Raw genomic sequence first — 22,758 nt, forward strand, 5'->3', positions numbered from 1 at the left:
CTACAGCAGCAGACCTGAAACAAGCTGCTTCCATAGCAAAGACACATACACTTGGCTCATGGTTTTGGGGGCTGCCAAGTCCCAAGGGCATGCCACAGGATCTGATGAAGGTCCCATGCTGGGTGGCAGAGTGTGTGTGTGTGAGTGTGTTTGAAGGATTGTGTTACAAATTGGGAAGCAGAGTATCTGGGCCAGAACTCAGGTTTTATTATATGCTCATGTGAGAACCGACTTCCAAGGACACCCATACCCGCTGACCTGAGAACCTCCCAATGGGTTGTACCACTTAAAGCTCTACCCCCTATTGCTGGTGCCCCTAGCAGATAGCTTCTCTGTAACACATGGGCACTGGGGGCGTTTAGCATTCAAATCACTGCTGCTCATCTCTGCCCTCCAGTCACTTCGAGTATAGTCCCTAAGACAGCAGGGATTCCAGTCTCTTCTCCCCACTGTGCCCTGAGACTTTGCACATTAAGCCTGATGCTCAGTAGGAGCCATACGTTGCTAGCAGTTGCCCCCCTGGCAAAAGTGCTGTGGCTCTCTGTGTGACCCGCTCACAGCTGGGAACCATTTACAAATCACGATCCTGTGTTTAGGGAAGCAGGAAACAAGAAGCAATTCCCTGTGGAAACCACTGTGGGGGATGCGCTGAGTAGCTGTTTATATACGATGCTGCCATGGGAACTGCTATACATTCTGGAAGGCAGTCTGAGGGTGTTTCTGTGAGACATTCTTGCAGGATGTGTGGCCCTGAGCAAGTCACTGGTTTTGAAAAAGCCTGCTTCCCTCTCAGAAAGCAGAAGCTGACATGTGGCAGCCACATAGATATGTCATGAGGATTAGGGATGAAGAGTCTGCCAGAGTGTCGGACTAGCCACCAACCTTGTCTTTGTGCACCTGTGGCTCTTCCCCTTCTGACCCCCCAAACTGTCTATGCAAGTGGTTTATTCATGTCAGCATCTGCCTTCCAGAATGTTTGTACAGCTGCCCTGAGCATTTGCAGGGTTGGGAGCCTGACCAGACAAGAGAAGAAATAGGCCTTGCTCCAGAGGATGCAAGATGGCATTGTCACTGTCACGTCCAGCGCAACTTTCCTTTGCGGGCTGTGAGATAAGCCAGGTGTGCTCTTCACTTTTTTCCTCTACAATGAGTGTATTACTGGTGATGCTTCTGATAAGTGACACAGTGCTGTGCAGAAAGAAGCAATATGCAAGGGAAGATGTGGTCCCTGGAGGCAGTTTAGGACCCTTGGGTGACAATGGCCTTGACTTCACAGGACCTGTGAGTCCTCATCTGATTCTATAAAAAAGGAGTAAAACTTACAGCTCCTGCTCTGTGCAGCTAGCTTACTGTTGGGAAAACCCAGAGAAGAACCCATGGAGTCTGTTCAGGGTATTTGCACATTCTGTAAAGCACTTGATGACATCACTGGCCTAGAGATGGTCTCGTCTCAGATTGTGGTGCCCTGACAGTGACGTCGCCCTCTGCAGCTCCCTGGGGATGATGTTTGCCACTGGGTACCAGCCAAGTTCAGATCAAAGGCTCAACCTGTAGTTCTAACCCAGAAAAGAGCAGTATTCTGAGATGCAGAGCGTCTGAGCTGTCCTTCCAGCTTCTGTGTCGTTTGTTAGTGGAAAAGGCACATTTGTAAGTTCTCCTGCCAGGGGTTAATCGGCTGGGTGGCTTTAGAGCTGAAATGAGAACAGGTGATGAGAGTTCTGGAGAGGTTTGTAATGTGCATTGCTGCATCTGATTTGGGCACACGGGCCAGCATCTTTGCATTCTGGGAGCATCCATTGTTTCTGTGTATATGATTAAAATTACTTTGAACATGATGTGGGTTTTTATATGAAACTGAGATGGTCAAGGAGAATAAAAGGGATGACATTTGGTGGCTGAGGCCCCGCATGGGACTCCCACACACCATGTTGGCGTGCCTGGGCTCTGCTTCTGGTTCTGGAATCTTACAGATGGACATCTTTGGATGGTTCAAGGAGTTAGCTGGGGTCTCTGCCAGTCACATGAAAGAGCTAGATGGAGTTCCTGACTTGTCACCTCAGCCTGGCCCAGTCCTAGCTGTTACAGGTGTTTGGGGGGGAATGACCCAGCAGACGGGAGTTCTTTCCATGATTGTTTGCTCCTTTTTCCCACTCCGTGTATGTGTTTGTGATGGGGAGAAAACGGGGGGAGAGTCCTGCCATTCAAGTAAAAATAATCTTGATGCCCATGTTTTTAACAATGATAAAATATTGGTTACCATCTGTCTTTTAAGAATGCAGATTAGATACATGAAAATCTCTTAAAACTGGGATAAATTTTTTTTTCAAATGTGTCTCTTGCATTTATCTGCAAAGATGGAAAAAAGCAAGGGAGGCAAGGAGGAAGGGGAGGAAGAAGGAGCTTCTCTCCATGTACTAATTTGTTTCCCAAGTGTTCTCAATAGCTAGAGCTGGGCCGGGCTAAAACCAGGAATGAGGAACTCTATCCAGGCCTCCCACGTGGGGTGACAGGGATCAGACTACTTGGCCCATCACCATCACCTGCTGCCTCTAAAAGTGTGCCTGTGCAGGAAGTTGGAGTTAGCAGTCGAGTTGGGCCTTGAATTTGGGTGTTCTAATATGGCATGTAGGCATCCTAACTATGTGTTTAGCACCTGTTAAAGGTAGGCCAAATGTCTACCTCGGGAACATGTTATATATACATAGTCTTTAAAAAACATCTTCCTTGAGCCATTTAGGCATTTTGATGACTATATGGTTTTTCTTTTTTTTTTTTTTTCCTATCCATTCACTCCTTAAATATTTATTGATCTCCCAGTATTAGCAGCAATTGGCAATAGAGAAATAACAGCATGGTCTGGCCTTTGCCTGCTCCAAGTGTACAACCTGGTGATTTGTACTGCTTCATAAAGGGATGACATGATGCAGCCTCTCCTTGGCAGTCCGGTAGCCTCCAATTCTCTTCTTGAATCAATAGCACCATTTTTTTCTCTTAGAAGTAGCACAACTTTGAATGTCCTTAAACAAAATGAATGAACTGTTTTGCTCAGCCCTATAACTGTATTATCTTCCGATGAAAAGGTCACTTTAGAATTAGTTTTACAATGTCTAATTGATGCAACTTGACATTCCTGGCAGTGGATGGTGGCAGACAGTTGAGGTCAATTCTTTTTTCATTAGCACCTTCCATTCTCATTAACACCTTGTTGCCAGTTGATCTGGAGCAGCCAATGAGGCTCCTCCATGGCCTTGCTGCTCATGCTTTGTACTCCCAGGGGTGGCCCTGGTGAAGAGTTTGGAGTCAATATAAGCATGACTGTAAATTAGTGTTGGCAGCTCCTGTGTATGTCCTTGTTCTTTGTGTAGTTGGTTCTGTACCATTGAATCATGGCAGCCACACTTAAGAGTGGAGCTGGCCTGTGGCTGTGCCAAGAATCTTTGATAGGTGTTTCTACAGGTCTGGATGTAATATTAGTGATGGGGCCTGGTGACAGTGACTCTGGTGATTGTGAATCTGACACCGAACAATGTGGCAAGCCTCTAGTTTGGAAAAGTAGTCCTGGGAAAATGCAATAGGTGATGGAGTAGGTCTCAACATGGCCTTTTCTTGGTGATTCCTCAAATATTTATGATGTTGTGATCTAGAAAGTCAGTGTTGACATTCAGTCTCATATGTTGAGCTTGAACCAATACAGATATAAACTGTTTCCTATCAGTGGGCCCATTCTTTATAATGAAAGCCCTTCTCGTTGGGCTGTATGCAGGAAGCATAGCCAAGTGTCTTGAGTTACTGTTGATATAACAAAATACCTGAGGTTAAGTAGGGTACAAAGCAAAGAAGATTATTTAGCTTACACACTTGAAGGATGGGAAGCCCAAGGTTAGGCAGCCCTTTTGGTTTGGCTGTGGGTGACAGCCTTGTGGTCATACCACAACATAGGGGAAAGCTTTATGGTAGGAGGACCTGTGAGAGAGAGAGAGAGATAAGTGATGTGGTGGGACAGGAGGCAGGAGAAATCCAGGTCTAGCTCCCTGTTGTCTCAGGCAGCTCTTGCAGTATCCCAGTGGGCTGATCTTCTTCCACTGGGTACATCTCTGAAAGGTCCCACCACCTCTACACTTGCTGTGGTGGGAACCAAGTTTTCAGCACACAGACTTCTGGGAGACGCACTCAGAGCATGTTCACCTCCGCAGTGTGGATGGTGAAGCTACCTACGTGACTGTCGTCTTCAGGATTGTGTTAACACCTTCCAACCTCCTCATGCCATTTTATTTATCTTTTCACTTTATTTATCTTTTTACATGCTTTCTTTATTTATCTTTTTACTTCCTCACTTACATGGAAGCCATCGCAACATCTGTATTCATACAGTTTAATCCATCTCATCATTTATCAGAGAATGCCCGGACATATAGAAACCAAAACTTCCCTCTCTCCTCCACAAAGGGCTACTGTAAATGTTTTCAGCTGCTTTGATTTTATCCCCATTGGGTACACTGAGTTTTAGGAACACAGACTTGGACTATTCATGCTGGGATTAAATTTTTATTGCTAAGGCTTTGAAGCACAAACAAAATTTTAAGAGCTCATTAGTAATTGAAAATTGTAATCCTGCTGAGGATACATTTTACTGCAGTAAAAACCGTAAAACACAATGATACATGTAAAATATTATACCAGAATCTGGAAGAATGTTTTCATCCTCATTTTCTTATTAAGCTCTATAGAAATGATTCTTTGGTGCACAGTCTTATTGGAGAAATGGGTTGCTATTAAGACTAAAACACAAACCAAAATGCTCCAGTCATTGGTTTAAAATTGTAATAAAACTGTTATTGCTTCCTGCAGATTCAGCTGGGCAACATGATGAAATAATCCCATCACCTGTTAGGAATGGATTTAGTTCTACTTTATTTATCTTTTTACTTCCTCACTTACATGGAAGCTATGTACTAAGAACTTTGATGTGCTAGACACTGTGCTTGGTTGGTGAGGATACAGAGATGGGCTCAACATCCTATTTCTTGTGTGTTTCTTGCTAACACTATCATCAGTCTTGTTTTGGAAATTTCAACTCAAGTAGCAGCTTGAGTTGATGCTGAACTCTTCCCAAATACTGACCCCCAGCACTGCCATGTGTCAAACTGACACTCACAGAGGAGTCTTAGTCCCCAAATCCCATCACCAACAGAATCTGCAGAGAGAAAGAGCTCTGCAGGGAGCGAGATCACAGACCCCTCACAGATCCTGGAGTTCCAAGATTGCTGGTTGCTTTATATTCTCTCTGTGTAAATGTACATGCTTTGCTAAGTCAGATTCTGTGCTTTTTTTTTTTAAGATTTATTTATTTTTATTGGAAAGACAGATATAAAGAGAGGAGGAGAGACAAAGAAGATCCTCCGTCCAATGGTTCACTCCCCAAGTGACCATAATGGCCAGTACTGCACTGATCCAAAAGCAGGAGCCAGGAACCTCTTCTGGGTCTCCCGTGCAGGTTACAGTGTCCAAAAGCTTTGGGCCGTCCTCGACTGCTTTCCCAGGCCACAAGCAGGGAGCTGGATGGGACGTGGGAGCACCGGGACCCGAACCAGAGCCCATGTGGGATGCCAGCATGTTCAAAGCGAGGACTTTAACTGCTGTGCTATGGTGCTGGGTCCCTGTGCTGGTTTTACTCTTAGGAACCACTGTCGTTAGGAAAAGGGGTCTTCATTCTTTGGTTCTCAAATGTTCCCCAGTGATAGTTGATGATGCCTGGAGATGTGTGCTCCATGCCACGGCTGGGAGATTTCTGCTGGCATGTGGTAGGTACAAGTACATTGCCCAGTCCCACAGCAGAGAATTAGTCAATAAAGCCAAGGTCAGGAAATGGAGTTAGCCCACATCAGAGGGCCAAGGCTTTCTGTGGCTGGCTCACTTCCACTGCCAGCAATAGTTGAATGCTATTTTAATATGGATTCTGATTGGCTGGTCATCCTGGCCCAAGACAGGGGCTGGAGCTGGGGAAATTGATATTCAGAGTGTGTGTGTGTGTGTGTGTGTGTGTGTGTGTGTGTGTGTGTGTGTGTGTGTGTGTGTATTTTCCGGAGTGTTTTTTCCACTGAGCACAGTCACCTCTCCCATGTGGCTGGCACTGAAAGATCTTTAGAATGTAAGGAGCCAGCTGATGCATTCAGCTCAGAGCAGGTGACGGATGCCTGCTGTCCACACTCACTAATGATGTGCCAAGGACAGGCTGAGTCATGCTGACCCTGCAACGGTGGCCCCAGGGAGCAGAGATCTCATGTCCGAGGATAAAGCCCTGTTCCCCAGAGAGGCAACCTTAGGAAGCATGAGAGCCTTGTCCAGGAGGTGTTTTATTTTATTTATGCATAAGGAGACTTCCAAAAGTTCATGGAAAATGAAATTAAAAGGTGAGTATTTTGGTCCATTTTTTTAGAAAGATTTATTTATTTTTATTGCAAAGTCAGATACACAGAGAGGAGGAGAGACAGAAGATCTTCCGTCCAATGATTCACTTCCCAAGTGACTCAGTGGCCAGTGCTGCACCAATCCGAAGCCAGGAACCAGGAACTTCCTCCAGGTCTCCCACACGGGTGCAGGGTCCCAAGGCTTTGGGCCGTCCTTGACTGCTTTCCCAGGCCACAAGCAGGGAGCTTGATGGGAAGTGGAGCTGCTGGGATTAGAATCTTAGAACCGGTGCCCATATGGGATCCTGGCGCTGTGTTCAAGGCAAGGAATTTAACCGCTAGGCCATCGCCACCAGCCCTGTCCAGTTTTTATAACAACAACAACAAAAAAAAAAGCATGGTTTTTTACACTAGGCAATTTTCATGAAATTTTGAAGACCCCCTTGTATTTGTGGATGTCAGAATTTCTTTGCATAAAAATACATAGCTTTTTTGTTTTGTTTTTAAAGATTTTTATTTTTGTTTTAAGTCAGATATACAGAGAGGAGGAGAGAGAGGAAGATCCTCTGTCTTATTATTCACTGCCCAAGTGATGGCCAGAGTTGAGCCAATCCGAAGCCAGGAGCCTGGAGCCTCTTCTGGGTCTCCCATGCTGGTGCAGAGTCCCAAGGCCCGGGGCCATCTCTGACTGCATTCCCAGGCCACAAGCAGGGAGCTTGATGGGAAGCGGAGCCAGGACCGGCTCTGCTATGGGATCCCAGTGTGTGCAAGGCAAGGACTTCAGCCACTATGCTACCACGCTAGGCCCTTGTTTTGTTTTTTAATTGTAAGGTAGAAGGAGAGAGGATGAGTGTGTGACCCAGGCAGAGGAAGAGAGATTACATCAGCTAGTTCACTCCTCAGATTCCTGTGAAGAGCTGGGACTGGGCCAGGCTGGAGCCAGGAGCAGGGAACTCAATCCGGGCCTCCCATGTTGGAAGAAACCCAACTACTTGAGCCATCACATGCTGCCTCCCATGGTGTGTTCATTAACAGGGCGCTGGAGTTAAGAGCCAAAATCAGGCCCTGAACCAAGGCATTCCAGTGCGCAAGGGTGGCATCTGAATTGTTGAACCCAGTGCATGCCTGCAAAATAAATGCAGTTGCATTTTCTACAAATTTTGTTGAAGTCCTCTCACATTTGGCAGGCAGTAATGCAAAGCTTCCTGTGTGCCAGGCACTGTTGGGAACATTTTGTAAATATTCACTCAGAAAGTCCTCACCACAGCCCCAAGAAGGGAGCCAGCTCAGACCAGTGTCTCTCATGGAACAGTAAGGAGTAGAGGAGTGCAACCCGAGAGTCGGCCTGCAGGGGCTCGAGCCCTAAGCACTACACTGTGCAACTGTGGTTGAGCTGGATGTCTCATCCCTTTTCCTACCCAGGTCTTCTGAGTAAGACAACAGGGAGTTCTGGAGGCCTGACTCCAGCCATGTTTTTTTTGTTGTTGTTGTTGTTAGAGGTTTATTTTTATTGGAAAGGCAGATATACAGAGAGGAATAAAAGGGAGGAAGATCTTTTGTCGGATGGTTCACTCCGCAAGCTGCCACAATGGCTGGGGCTGAGCTGATCTGAAGCCAGGAGCCAGGAGTCTCCTCCGGGTCTCCCACGTGGGTGCAGGGTCCCAAGGCTTTGGGCCGTCCTCAACTGCTTTCCCAGGCCACAGGCAGGGAGAGGGATGGAAAGCGGGGCTGCTGGGATTAGAACTGGTGACCATATGGGATCCCGGCATGTTAAAGGCAAGGACTTCAACCGCTACGCTATCGTGCCAAGCCCCAGTCCTGGTTCTGTAGCCACCAACATGGTCCCTTTTCCCGTCTGTAAGATGAAGTCCTACCTACTTCAAGGAGAATGGGAAAATCCAGCTAGACTGATCAGATGGATCAAAACTCAGGATAAGTTAGGCATCAGGAAAGCTTTAAGCTAGAGCCCTTGCTGGGCTTGCCTTGGAAAGGTATGCCCAAGCATTGGGGACAGTTGAGGATTGGCTGCCTTTGAGCACTTGCAATGTCTTGTTGCTGGCTCGTGGTCCTGTGATGATGAAGGTGTGGTGATGGGCTGCTGGGTGGCAGAGTAGGTTCTGGAGAGGGTGCGTTTTGCGTCACAGACAGGCTCTTGGGACTGGATCGTTTGTTAGCTTTAACAAGTAGTCCCTGCAGGGTCAGTTCTCCCCAGCCACAATGATTGTATAGATCTCAAAATATAGAAAATCAGAAGCAACTGACAGAAGCCTGCATTGTGGAATGGTGGGTTAAGAAGTTGCCTATGTTACTGACACTCCTGTCCCAGCTAATCCACTGCTGCACTTGTGATCAGCTTCCAGCTAAGGTACCTGGAAAAAGCAATAGAAGACAGTCTGGGTATATTGTCAGCTGCTATTCATGGGGACAGAAGGATTGAGACCCAGGCCCCTGGATGCAGTGTGGTCCAGCCCTGGCCATCAGAGCCATGTGGGTAGTAAATCAGCAAAAAGAAAGTGTCTTTCTCTATCTTCCTGTATCCCTCCTTATCCCTATCACTCTGCCTTTCAAAGAGTAACAATAAGAAAACAACTCATTTCCTAGACAGTTAGTAATGTATAATGATGATAATGATGATGATGAATGAGCTGCTGTTAATCCTAGCATTTTGAGCAAGCCTCATGTTGAATCTGGGGTACATTTGTGGTAGGACCAGACAACAGAATCAAGATAGGAGATTTCTTCTATTTTACTGGACTTTTTCAATCTGCTTACGTATGAGCCACCTAGAACACCAACCTCCATGTGAACTTCCTATCTGTGTACCAATGAGTTTCTCTCCCCTGTACAAATGGGGTAGCCCATAGGCAATGTGCTCGGTGAGATGTGCTGGCTGCGATGAACTGACCAGATATTTATTTCCTGATCGGATCTGAGCAGCTGTTCGTAGGCAGGTGTGCTGTATTCCCAGCCGAGTGGGAGGTGGTGGCTCCCCTGTTTGTCTTAGCTGCAGAGCTTTCTGGATCCTGCTGGCCACTGCACTTCTCTCACCTACTCCCAGTTTGTAGATGAATCTGACTTTTATTCTCATGGATGCTTTTCTGACACAAGTCTATACAACTTTCTTTCCTTCTTTTTTTCATGGGGTAATGTTGAGGGTGGGAAGAATATTGACGCAGTTTGTCTGAATGCATCTATTACATGAGAGGACCTTCTGAATGCTCCGTGAGGAGTCAGGAAGCATTAGTAGTGAATTTGGAAAATAGAATCCAGAATGACGCACAGTATTATTGGGACTGCACAACTTTCTGTAATGCAATACACTGTGCTTCTAAAGTAGAAGTGAAAGCAAACTGAAGTGTGTGTGTGTGCGTGAGAGAGACACAGGTTCTTAAACGTGGGGGGCTCTGTGAGCTTCCCCACATAGCACACCAGCCGCTCTGTAGTGTGTGCACATTTTCCTGCAGAACAGTCTCATAATGTTCATCAGTTTATGAAGGGACCCAAAGCGAGGAAGGAAGAGTCCATAGTTGAATACTAGTCTTTTCTGTGTTTTCCGTTAGATTGCCTCTCTACACCCAAGAGCTCCTTTTCATGGAAATTGGGTAGACAACAAATAAGACAACGAGTAAGGATTGGGCAAGAAGAAAATCCCAAAGTGCTATTGCCTTTATGAGTTCAACAACATGTTCCAGTGCATAGAGAGAAAATGGGAACCTCAGGAGTAACGCAAAGTGACAGCAAGGGGACTGCAATGGGATTGCTTCTCAAGTCCTTAGAACGTCCAATGGCTACACGAGTAAAACAATCACATCTGGTCAAAATGCAGTGAAACCCAAGTCCAATATTCAGGTTCTGTAGAATACCAACTGCTTAAATTGTTTGAATATCACAAACTTCATTCAACATGCTTCAGAAATATTCTGCCTGTGTTGAACACATCTACCAAAAGGGCAGCTATCCTGCTTGCTTGCATTTTAACTATGAAGTTCTAACTGAACGGCCAGTGAATTTAATGAACACCTACTTAAAAATCAATCAGGTGCAGGTAGCAATGAAAAAAAAATCCAATTTGATAGATGATGTCTGACCACTGTGCATGGGTTTGTGTGATGCTACTGGTAATGACTCTGAAGCATGAACGAATAGAAATGCAGGCCAGTCTGTGCATCAAGTTTAAGGGATCAAATATTGTCCTCATCATTACTCCTGAGGATAAAGCTGTGACGTGTGGACAGGGCCACTTCTTAGCATCCTTAGAGCCACTGCCCACCCCCAAGCCCTCCCCTCCCCCATCCATGGGAATCATGCAATCACATCTGTCTCTTTGGAGTCATCATCTTCAATTTGCCTTCTCCATCATCTTCCTCTTCATCTGCAGTTCTTTTCACCAGAGTTATCAAAGAGCTTTTTGTCTGCATCTTCCTCCTCCTCAACATCTCCAGGCTCTTTTTCATCTACTTTCTTTTTTTGTCATCTTTGTCATTGGACATGTCATCAAGCACTATTTCATATTGATTTTCCTCTTTTCATCAGAATGTTCATCAAACTAGAGCCTCGCTTTCTGTGCGAGGCTCCAGAAGAGTCTTAAGTTCATCTCTTTATCAGCCTGTGGGGACTCTTGTGCACAAAGCTGCCACATGCTGTGTGTTAATGAGCTGTTTTTCACTGCTGTGAAATACTTGAGGCAACTAGCTGTATGAAGAGAAGAGAATGATTCAGCTGGAGGTTCCAGTATGAGATGAGGTGGCCTTCTGAATATGGTGTCCGGCGAGGATAGCAGATAGCAATGCCAAAAAGGCAGGGGGGTGGGAGAGTCAAGTGGCCTGCCAGGAAGTAGAGAGAGGGAAAAGGAGTATGTTTATAAGGAAGGGATGGGCTTAACTCACGTTGTAGATGCCACCTGTCTTATGAGAACTACCCCCTGAGTGCAGGGCCCTGATGCCCTAAGGACTTTATAGGTCTACTTTGAAAGTTCCATGGGTGGATCAAGTCCACTCTTCATCCATTTAATAAGATTTTGAGGATCCAGCCTTTCATGTCAACGTATAACATAAGCTTGAAGTCCCCTAAACTGTTTTGCAAACTTTGGGGAGGCCACCCAAATCCTGTTCACAAGTACAGCTGCTTGTATGGGATGGTATTCCTGTGAATGAGCCAAAGAGATGTGCCACTCTTGAATGTGTAAGAAAGCAGAGTCAGTGCTTAGATGTACGCTACATGAGACAGTTTGCCTTGGCATCCAGAGCGATGCTAGGCATGCTATGGACATTTTATAAATGTTGTGAATAAATGACCCTAGTTCTTATTCTAAGTGTGTTCCCTTGCCCACCCCCCGCCCCGCCAAATCTGATTTAAGTCAACTCTGGCTTATCTAATATGCCTGAATATCTGCAATTGTACCTTTTATTAAGTACTGTCACATGTAACCAACAGAAATAAACCCTTGAAAAAAAAATTGGGGCAGGCTGAGTACAAGTACACACTACCAAAAAGTAGCCATGGAGTTGTGCCAGATGCTACGGTGAGACCCTGTTGAACATCTGGATTGTCATTGTGTATATTGGTAACCATAGTGTTGTGTTGTAAGGAAGAGGAATTTAAAACAGCACAGTGGTAGGATGCAATGTAGCTGAGTTTTCCCTGTGGGCCTTGAAGCTGGAAATAATTTTATAATGTGATTCTCAGCCAAACTTGCATTCTGAAACTGGCAAATTTGTTTAATGTGGTCTTGGTGGGTTGAATATGGTCTGTGTCATCTCCAAGATGTGGTTTGTTGGGATTTTGAGGGACTACCTCAAAAACATGGAGAAATTTGGATGTCCATGTCTTAAGCAGAGGTCAAGGAAGTGTAAACTGGTTCGCATTTTCTCTTCCAGATCTGAAGAAAACTCTGGCTGTATTACTGGATAATATCTTGCAGCGCATTGGCAAGCTGGAGTCGAAGGTGGACAATCTCGTTGTCAATGGCACAGGAACAAATTCCACCAACTCCACAACAGCCGTTCCCAGTTTGGTAGCACTTGAGAAAATTAATGTGGCAGGTAAGAATGACCATCCCATAGCGGACATGGGGTTGTGTCTTGCTTTGAATGAGGAAAAGGTTCAAAAAACATAGTGGTTCTTACTGGAGTAATACAAATTGCTATGCTAGTGAAGTCATTGTAAAAACAAGTTTTGTTAAGATTGTTTTTGAATAGCATGTGTTATGACATTTTTATAGTCTCATCACTGTGTGTAATATCCAGTGGTTTGCTCTGACACATTGGCCTGTGGTGAGCTCCTGGCATTTACTTAAAATGCAGATTGGTAGCATGGATTAAATGAAATACTGAGGTGATCTGAGAATCCCTTGCCTGTTAGAATTTCTTTCCGCTTCCCATCGGACAATCCCTAACGTTTGATTCCCTTCCCTATTGAAGTACCTACAGTATTTCCATGGAGAGTTACATGTATGGATTTGGCACGTAGGGCATGGATGGTTCCTGTATCAGGCTGAATGTAGTAGTTAAGTGTGGACTTCATGATGCAATTCAGTGCTGCCCAATTCTTCTTGAAACCACATCACTGGAAGCAAGAAGGGAAATGATTTTAAAACCACACCCCAGACATACACAGCTTGTTGCCAGCGTTTCACATTGAGCTCGCATCCCCATCATGCTGCTGCCTTGGGCCTTGTGCTTGAGCAATCTTTATTCTGGTAACCACAATTCCAGGAGACCCCAAGTTAGGATGAGGGGTAGATGCTTTGGGCAAGTGGTTATGAGCAAGCCGTCTGTACTGCTGGTGGGTGGTAGCCTGTCTTCAGCTCATGCATGAAGTAGGTAGCCCGAGTTACTCTGAAGTCTTTGCAAACTCTCTTCATAAACTTCTCAGTGCTTTTTGTTCTCTCTTGCTCTTTCTGATTAAAGAAACCTTAGTGGAAGAGATTAGTTTTCTTTGCTACCTCCCAGTTCAAAGCCTTTAGTTGTTTTACTTAATGCAAGTGAGTTGTATCAACTTTTTGGTTATGTTCTTGTAGCAAGTCTTCCATTACAAAATAATATTTTGAATAATCCAAAGTATCCAGCCAAACAAAGGTATTAAAAATAACTTTTAATTACAGCACAGGAGCAGTGTCATCTGGGCTATAAATCCCATCTTCCTTGCAGTTTCCAGCAGCTTCTGTAATTAGACAAGGAAACCTCCCACTGTGCTGAGCTACTTATTAATAAGTGGAAGCCATGCCTCCCCAGCCTTCACTCCCCCACTGGTACAAAATCCTGGTGGGAGGATCCAGTTTGATTTCATTGTAGTTCTGCGATATCATATTTCTGGAGTGTGGAATGGGGTATGATGCCTTTAACTTCACTGCCCCCATTGCCTCTATCCCAAAGCCATTGTGTCCTTTGCTGTCTGGGATCCTGCTGCTTCAGGCCATCCTGTTCATGTGCCTGAATCCTGGAGAGACTTTCCACCCTGGGCTGTAAGGTGTAGGGCCCTGGATCCTGGACTGATCTTCTGGAATGACATGGGAGGACTTAAGAGCTGCCTTTAAAAAGAGAGAGGAGAGATACAAGCCCTGTGTATAGAGCCAGATTGACTTGGCTAGAAAATACCCCTGGAGTATATTCTCTCACCTCCTCACTGTGTGTGTTCCCCCACTTCCCTCTCCAACACACTGCTTTGACCACAGTGGATTTAGATATGCTGTGCATCCTCCCTTTTTAACTCAGCCACATCCATGGACGAGGGTGCCAACAAGAAGGATGTGAGGCTAAATTGATAGTTCTCGTTCAGGAGCAGCCCTCATTGCTTTGTCTGCCCTCATCCTGATCCATGGCCTTGCAGTTGGTCCTTGGGGCCCTCTTGTCATCTCAGGAATAGTTCCTGAGTTGTGACAGAGTTCATTTTTATGAGGTTCCAATCCTAGCTGAGTGAGATTGTTCCTTTCTCCCTCCGTGCATTAAGACATGTGGTAATTGCTCAGAAATGTCCTCCCTGGTGTGTCGGCGCTGCTTACTCCGGTGTCTCATTGCTCACTGATGTTTCTGAGTACTTACTGTTGTGTCTTATTGCTTGCTGATGTATCTTCTGCTTAGCTACAAACTGCCTTGAAAGCCGCTGCCGTGGAAGCTGCATTCCTTGTGAGTAATCCAAAGGGGCCAGCCAAAGGCGCCTGTGTGTACCCTTTCCTTTCTTTTACATAACTGTGTTCTGTGTCGCCTTAATCCCAAGTGGCATTTCTTTCCAAATTTATCACTCTGGGGCTCTTTTATTATGTGAGATGGAGTGTATCTTGAAGAATTCAGAGGGAAATGAAATTTATTAAAAATTAGAAATCAGATTAAACAGCATTTTTTGAGTTCTATTTCATCATGTGGAAGAGGAAGGGGAATTCATAAGAATGGTAAAGCATATTTAAAAAGCCGCCTTCCTTCCACCAATCAGTAGTCAAATAACCTGTCTAGGTTGACTGTCTGAATAGGCTCCACTGCTCCCTTGTCAGTTACCTAATTTAAGGATCTTCTACTAAAATATGTATAAATATGAAAATTAAATAAAAATCTGTCTCTCTTTAGTTTTGATTCCTTAACTGGCCAAGTGGAGTGAGTAGGGTGGGCTCACGCATCTGCTGTGTGCAAAAAGGGAAGAGGTACAGCTATGTGAGAATGGAAGTTTCTGAAGACTGCAACTGGGTCTGCATGGTCGTTGTGCTGCCTTCAGGGTCGAATTTAAAGCCTTGCCGGTGGCAGCTGCAGCACAGATGCTGCTTGGGCGGATGGTGTTCCACGGGCAGGACTGGTCTCTGCTTTCACTACCACGAGGTGTTTCTCCTTACAGTTTTCTCCCCTCCTTTTGTATCTTGGAGGACTTGGTACGTTGTTTCCCTTTCTCAGATCTGGCAGATGGCCCAGAAGTAGCAGGACTCCCCTTCTCGTTAGCTATTCTGAGCTTCTACAGAGCCGAACTTCCACAGATTGTGATCCTTCTAAGTCTAGAATGTGGTCTTGGGAAGGACAGGAACATTGCTTAGCTTTCTATAGGGGAGTGTGTATATGTGTATGTGTGTTACTTTTTTCTCAATAGCCCGTTGTTGTTGCTTGGTATCAGCTGGTTGGCTCATGTGGACTGTCGGCCAAATGTCAGAGTGGCATCAGATATAGTTTATTGTGATCACTTAAAATTACGAGGTCAGTTGGGAAACACCGGCATGGGACTGAAGGTGCAGACAAAGCTGAAGTAGTGTTTTTCAGTGTGTAGTCCAAATTGCAAGCATGTTCAGCAGGCCTCAAATTTTCAAATACCAATTGCAGCATGCAGTATCTTCCCATACTGGGGGTTGAAGTGCAGTGTATTTGAACTTGGGTGCTGCTCTTAAAAACAACCACAGTAATTATTATGCTTAGCATCTGAAAATTGAAAATGAAAAATGTCCCTGCTGAGTTCCAGGGCTTGCATTTGGAAGTGTAATTTTCTCCCCTTTGTGCTGCTAATGGACCTTGAAATTAAGTGGCACCTGTGCAGTTTCCTTGTTTGTGTCGACCTGTTATTAATGCTGTACCTGAAGGGTAGGCTCCCAGTCTAGCCAGTGGCTCAGCAGGTGGCTTGCAGTGGGACCTGAGGTCAGACACTGCCAAGAAACAGGAGAGGAATGAGATGGCAGAGTGTAACCATGTTGGAACAAGAAATAAATATGTTTATTGTACTGCTTTCTGTTTTGTTCTTTACAAAGGCAACAAAATATTTTAATATTGTGTAGAAACAGTTCCTCTTGTGTCTAATTTTAAGATTTATTTTCTCTTTGAAAGGCTGAGTAACAGAAGAATGAGTTCTCAAGTGCTGATTCATTCCCCAAAAGGTCAGTCACAGGGACTGGTGTAGGGCCAAAACCAGGAGACTGGATGTCCAGCCCCGACTCCCATGTGGGCAGTCCCTGGGCTGTCTGGGAGAGCCTTCTCAGGTGCATCAGCAGGGATCTGTCTGGCCTGGAAGCAGAACAGCTGGGGCTGGAACCAGCATTTGTGTCAGCTGGTGTCTTTGCAGGCAGCGGCTTAACTTGCTGTGCTGCCATGCTGGCCTCAATTCTTTGCATCCTCACAGGGCATGCACATCCTTGTTGGTGTGTTTTTCACTTCCTGTGGTCAAGAGTGTTTTGGTTTTTATCATGGTAGAAAATACAGGGAGCAGGGGTCATTCTGACTCATAAAGCTGTGTGAGTGTGTATATATGTAGCAATGACTGAATTCCAGATGACTTTGTCCCCCAGGGAACACTTAGCAATGTCTAGGGACAATTCTGCTTGTCACAGCTGGAGAGGTACTATTTCTGTCTTAACAGTTGAAGGCCAGGATTGCTGCCAGGTGTCCTCCAACATACAGGACAGGCCTTACCATGAAAACCTAGCCAGTCCCGCCATCCGTTCACATGCTGGTGAGAAACCATGGATGTGCGAGGAATTGTTGGAATGAGATGCCAGCTAGTTCTGCCTCCTGTGGTCTGGGCACAGGGATATCTCCCGCAGAGTAATGCCGAGAGCTTCTGCTTGGTCTGCTGAGACCTGCGGTAGCTTTCTTTCCCTTCTTGTGGGCAAAGCTGTATATGGGCTAACTCCCCCTGCAACACCCAGCAGCTGAGCTTAGCTTGCAACTGGTCTTTGAGACCTCCAAGGAAAGAGATTTTGTGAACTCCCAGAAAACTATTTTGGGATCCTGACCTTAAGAGTATTTTCTTCTGGCCTGTAATCAGTGCATTTTTGGCGGTGTGTGTATCTATCACCTTGCTTATCCAGAAGATGCTTTCATCTCATGAAAGAGCCACTCATCTAGGATGATTTTGGAACAAAGAATTCTGAATGGATTGAAGTTGCAGAATGTTCTAGAAGAAATTCTATTTGTTTGAAACCAAGTGTATATAATCACAATATGAGAGGGTAAATGAAGGAAGTAACAGAAAACAAAACAGGTCTTGAAGATCTGCTTGACAGCATGAAATGTGTCCTCCACGGACTGCTTGGAGCACACTTGAATGAGTTGAGGCTGGAGAGGTGGGTTGGAGGGTTGGTGAAGCACATTCAGTATCAAACTAAGGAGTTTGTGGCTGGTCCTCCAGGCTCTGGTGGCTGAGGATAGGTTTAGGTGGAAGAGAATGTTTTCAGGGAATAGTTAAAGGCTGTATGGAGGTGAGATGCTTGGAAAGAGAATAGTCAGAATTCAGATAATGAGCTCACGTTGGTGGTGTAGTGGTTAGCATAGCTGCCTTCCAGATAATGGGCTCACATTTAGCCTAGCAGTTAAAACACCCCTTGGGATGCCCACGTGCCATATTGAAGCACCTGCATTGGAGAGCCTGAGTTTGATTGCCTATTCTGTTTGAGATTACAGCTTCCTACTAAGGTGCCGTCTAGGGAGCAGCAGGAGATGGCTCAAGGAGTTGGGTTCCTGCTGCTCATGTAGGAGACCCAGATGGAATTACAGGCTCCTGGCTTTTGCCTGGCCCAGCTCTAGTCATTGGGCGCATTTGGAGAGTGGAACAACACATGGGAGATCTGTCTCTCTTCCTTTTTAATAAATACACACTGGGGAAAAAAAAGTCATTTGCTAAAAGTAAAATTCAAGTGCTAAAAGTAGACATGTGTATGAGGCCCAGGAGAACGATGGCATGAAGGAAATGATGGCAGAGCAGTGGATGAGGAGTGGAATAAGTCGGCATGAGTCCCAAGGGTGTAGCAGGTAGGATGAGTGGATGTCTTGTGGATTGAGGACACAGTTCAAACAAGAGACAATGAGTTGTTGAGGATGGTAGCCATGTGTTAATGTGAATGTGGGGAAACAAGACTATTTGGCTTCCCGCTCCCCGCTCTCCACTCCCCCCGCGCCCCACCGTGTGTGGGATTAACAAAGGCATTTGAAGGCCCCTGAGACATCTGTGGAGCCAGACTGGCCTGGTTCACCCTGGCCATGCCCCTTCAGAGCCACATGACTTTGGACATGGCTCCTGTGGCTGAGTATCCTCTTCTATAAAATGGGGATAAATGGAGGTAGTGCCTGCTTGACAGGGTGAAATGAGACAAGTGCGTGCCTAGAACACAACTTCCATGCCGTTGTTAATTACGGTTTGGAAGTTCCACATCAGGGCTATTGGTTTCAAAATGCAGTATTGCAGGGACTAGTAACTCAGCATCGCCACTGATAGGGAAATAAATGGCTAATACTTGGGTAATGCTTCATAGGTGACAGGAAGATATGTTTGTTAACATTTCACTAGAGTACTTAAAACTTGTTCCCAATTGTACTTTGGAGCCCCTTTATTATCAATTCTGGGGAACTCTTCAGGAAGTCCTGGTATTTATCAGGAATTTCTTGGTTGCAAGAGGTGTGGAAGATGTAGTTTGTATTAGCCTAGGCAAAAAGAGAGCATGCGGTTCATGTAACTGTAGCGTTCAAAGGATGCTGTCAGGATCCTTGGCATTCCTGTCTTATGTATGGCCCTGTGTTCAGGCCATTTGTGTGGGATGAAGGCAGAGGGCTTCCAGAGGAGGCAGCAGGCTTTAGTTTTCAGCTCCATTGGAAAAAATAGTGCTGCTTTGTCCTGGCAGTTCTGACCCTGCTCTGGGGAAGGGATGTCATTAGCTGGCCTGCAGTTCTGTGCCTTTTCCTGACCCAATGAGAGTGCCCAGTGATGCCCTGGTTGACTGGGCCTGGTTCAACTGGGCCTGAGTCACCACTGAGATGCCATGGCGCTACAGATGAAGTATATGCAACTACTGTTGGATTTCCAGAGCCATCCTAAGCCTGACTCAGCATTTTGTTTCCTCAGAGATGTGGGAATCACAAACTTGACTGCTGCCATTTGATAGCAGATGTCTGTCTGTCTTTAGCTCCGAGGTAGAGTGAAAGAGCAAGAGCTTGTATCTGCCGATTCATTCTCCAAATGCTCATGATACCTGGGGCTACTGCAGGTTACAGGCAGGAGTCAGGAGCTGGAAACACCATCCAGGTCACCCATGTGCTGATAGGAACCTGAGCCATCCCTTGTACCTGCAGGGTATACATCAGCAGGAAGCTGGAATGGGAGCAGAGCTAGGACTCGAATCTTGGCATCTTAACTGTTAGACCGTATGCCCACCCTGCAGCTCCCATGTTAGACGCTATGGAGGCTGAGTGGGCCTAAGCCCCACCAGGAACCAACCCAGCCTGTGCTATGCTCTTCACTCATGCCCTTGTACATTTATAGGGTTTGTCTACAACCTGGCACACTCCATCTTTGGGCCTCATCTCAAGGTGTCTTCCCAGGTGGCCTTCTTTGCCACTTATGCTCCTCAAGTTTTCCAGGTCCTTGCTTTGTGTTAGCTGTAACCCTCACGTGCAACCGTGGAGTTCCCCATTTGTGCTGGTCTGCACGGCCAGCTGATGAAGCCCTCACAGGCAATGTCCTGCATGTCTCTTGGGAATCCAGGGCTTCACTGGCAACCTGGCCAATTGTGGGACCTCAGTGTGTCTACGTTTTTCTGCTGAGCACACGGCAGGGCAACCACTAAGTCCTGTTGCCATTGCTCCGGGTTCCCACTTCTCCACCTTGCTGGTGAGAGTAGCTTTCTGGAAATTCTGGGAATTTCCGAAAACCTCCTGAAAGCTGACTACTTTATTGCTTAAAAGAGAATTGCTTAGACTTGATTATTCTTTTCGGAAACAAATCCCAAAATGAGATCATGCATTTTTTTATTGCTTGGTGGCTCGTCTTGAAAAAAAGGAACAAGATTCTATACCAAGGTCAGGCTACCCATACTACATAAGAAGCTGCTCAGAATGAACTGTTTTGGCAAAGTCAGGAACCCGTAAGCCCTGCCTGACCCTTCCAGGAATGCATGGCCTTTTCATGTCATAAGGTAAGAGAGTGTGGTTGGATCTTTATTGGGAAGGACTGTTCCTCCCCTGGTGTTCTGATGGAGTCACGCCAGCTACAGCACCCTCAGTAGCATGCACTGTTCCTGGGAGCTGGTGTAGGCTTCTCTGATACTTGGAACAGGCCTCTGTGTGGGGTTGTGCTTTGTATCAGAGACAGGACATGCTGAAATTAGATGTTTGTTTTGCTCAGAAGGCGACAGATCCCACTTGCTCTAATTTGGCTTAATGAGGTGTGTGCATACAGTTGTGCTATCAGCATACATATGCTATTGATTCAATAGACCTAGCGCAGCTCCAACATGGCATATGCATTTCCACTGATAGTCCCTTCTCTTTGCCTCTTCATTTTCTACCTGTTCGCCATGACATTGCAGTAGATTCAGATAGAGCTTGAGATTTCAAAATCCAGGAAAGAACTTTGGAATCCACCTGTTGGGATTGAGGGCAGGATACTTGTCTGATCCATGTTTTGTTTTGGAAAAGGGGCTTTTTTTTAAGGTTAGGAGATTTGTGAGGTTTTATGAGATTGCCCTTTTAAGCTGTGCATTTGGCGTTCTGTATCCATGGCTTCTAAAATTAGGAGACCTAAATGAAAGTCGATTGTTTGCTGTTTTTGTTTCTCCCTTCTCTTCTTATCCCAGGAAATGCAGAGAGAATGCCTGGGAGGTCAGGATGGCCTGCATAGCTTTGCTGATTTTCAGAATTGGGAAGAGGGGTCTCCAATTAGGGTTGTAATAGGGTAGGGTCAGAATGGGGTAGCAGAGCTTCCTTACCATCCGGGAGAGCAAAGAATCCTTTCTCCCTCCCTCCCTCCTCTCTCTCTCTCTCTCTTTCCCTTTCTTCTCCCTCTCCACCCTTTAAAATTTGTTTGCTTTTAGCAGAATTTTGGAGTAGTGACTGCAGCTGGAGGACTACACTATTCTAAAATAAAGGGGAAAATGAGGGTGGAATGGGGAGGAGGGAAAGGGAGAGACAGAGGGGTGCCCTATAACTATAAAACTGCATAATGGAAAAGGATATGTTTATTTATTTGAAGAGCAGATTTACAGAGAGAAGGAGAGACAGATCTTAAATCTGCTGGTTCACTCCACAATATGGCCTCCACAGCCAGAGCTGAGCCAATCTGGAGCCAGGAATCAAAAGCTTTTCTGGGTTCTCATGTGGGTACAAGGTCCTAAGGACTTGAGTCATTCTCTGCAGCTTTCCCAGGCCAGGAGCAGAGAATGGATAGGAAGTGGAGCAGCTGGACACAGAGAGGTGCCCATATGGGATACCAATACTAGCAGACAGATGATGAGCCTGTTCAGTCACCACGGCAGCCCCCATCTGTGTCTTCTATGCAAGTCTCAGAAACACAATGTGATCATAGGCCCCCGGTCCACTTTTGTTCAGGGACAGGTGGATCAAGGTATCAGTACCACCAGGTGTAGAATTGAGGGAAGCTGTTGAGCTGCGTTTTGGGGTACCTGGTCTAACTTGGACAGCTGCATCATTAGCAGGCCTTATGCTGTCTTGATGTTGCATGGTGGTGAGCTTTCTGAGTCGCTGATTGCCAGTGGAAACTCTCCCATTACGCTGGCACATCTGGGGATAGGTTCCTGACACAGATCTATGTGGAAAAGCCACAAGTAAACTTGTGGTGAAGGGTTTGGGTTAATGCTCTCTTGCCCGAAGGACGGCGGCGGGGGTGGAGGTAGGGGGCTTGGCTGGCCCACAGCAGCGGGGTTGTGGGTCAGACATGGACCCTGCACCCTGACTGCTAGGATTCAAATTGCAGCTGAGCCACCTCCAGCCCAATGATCTGGATCAACCTGATTGTTTTCCCCATGTGGGAAGTGGTGAAGAAGTTTGATGCCATACTACTGTTAAGACTGTAGATTAATACTTGTTAATCACTAAGGGTGCCATGCTTAAATTCAGTAAGTTTTGGCCACTGTTCTTCTTAAGAACTGAACGTAAGGGACCAGGCATGTAGTGGTGCAGTAGGTTAGGCTGCTCCTTGGGAGTCTTGCATCTCGTAGGAAAGTGGCTGTTTTAATTCTAGCTTCTGCCTGCTTCTGATGGGGCTCTCCTGTAATGCCCCTGGGAGGCAGTGGATGATGGCCCAAGTGCTTGGCCTTCTGCCTTTGCTGTGGCTCAGCTCTAGCTTTGGTAAGCATTCTGGAAGTAAACTAGTGAATCAAAGATAGGCCTGTCTGTCTGTTCCCCACCCTCACTCCTCTGCCTCTCCCCGCCCCTTTGCTCTCTGCTCTTCCTTTCCATCTTCCACTCTGCCCTTTAAGTAAATAAATCCTAAACAAACAAAATCCCAACCTCAATTTTGAGTCCTGAGCCAGATTTGTAGCTTTGTAGGATTGCTTGTTGTAGGGTTGCTTGGCTATGTTCTATTACCCAGTCCCAGGACTGAGTGTTTTGGAGAAAACAACACCTGGGGAAGAGCTTTCTGGAAGTACTTGGCAGCCCCAGGC

General features: G+C 46.0%; 1 protein-coding gene across 4 annotated transcripts in view; it reads left to right on the forward strand.

The window, feature by feature from the left end:
- Positions 1-22,758, forward strand: part of MGAT5 (alpha-1,6-mannosylglycoprotein 6-beta-N-acetylglucosaminyltransferase) — a 331,427-nt gene that overhangs the window by 130,025 nt on the left and 178,644 nt on the right. For all 4 annotated transcript variants that reach the window (XM_040971485.1, XM_040971487.1, XM_040971486.1 and 1 more), the window contains one exon: positions 12,284-12,448. In XM_040971485.1, the coding sequence (XP_040827419.1) occupies positions 12,284-12,448 (165 nt within the window). The remainder of the gene's footprint in view (positions 1-12,283; positions 12,449-22,758) is intronic.

The sequence above is a fragment of the Ochotona curzoniae genome, unplaced genomic scaffold, assembly GCF_017591425.1.
Source record: "Ochotona curzoniae isolate NIBS_2020 unplaced genomic scaffold, NIBS_Ocur_1.0 contig_2210, whole genome shotgun sequence".
NCBI lineage: Eukaryota > Metazoa > Chordata > Mammalia > Lagomorpha > Ochotonidae > Ochotona > Ochotona curzoniae.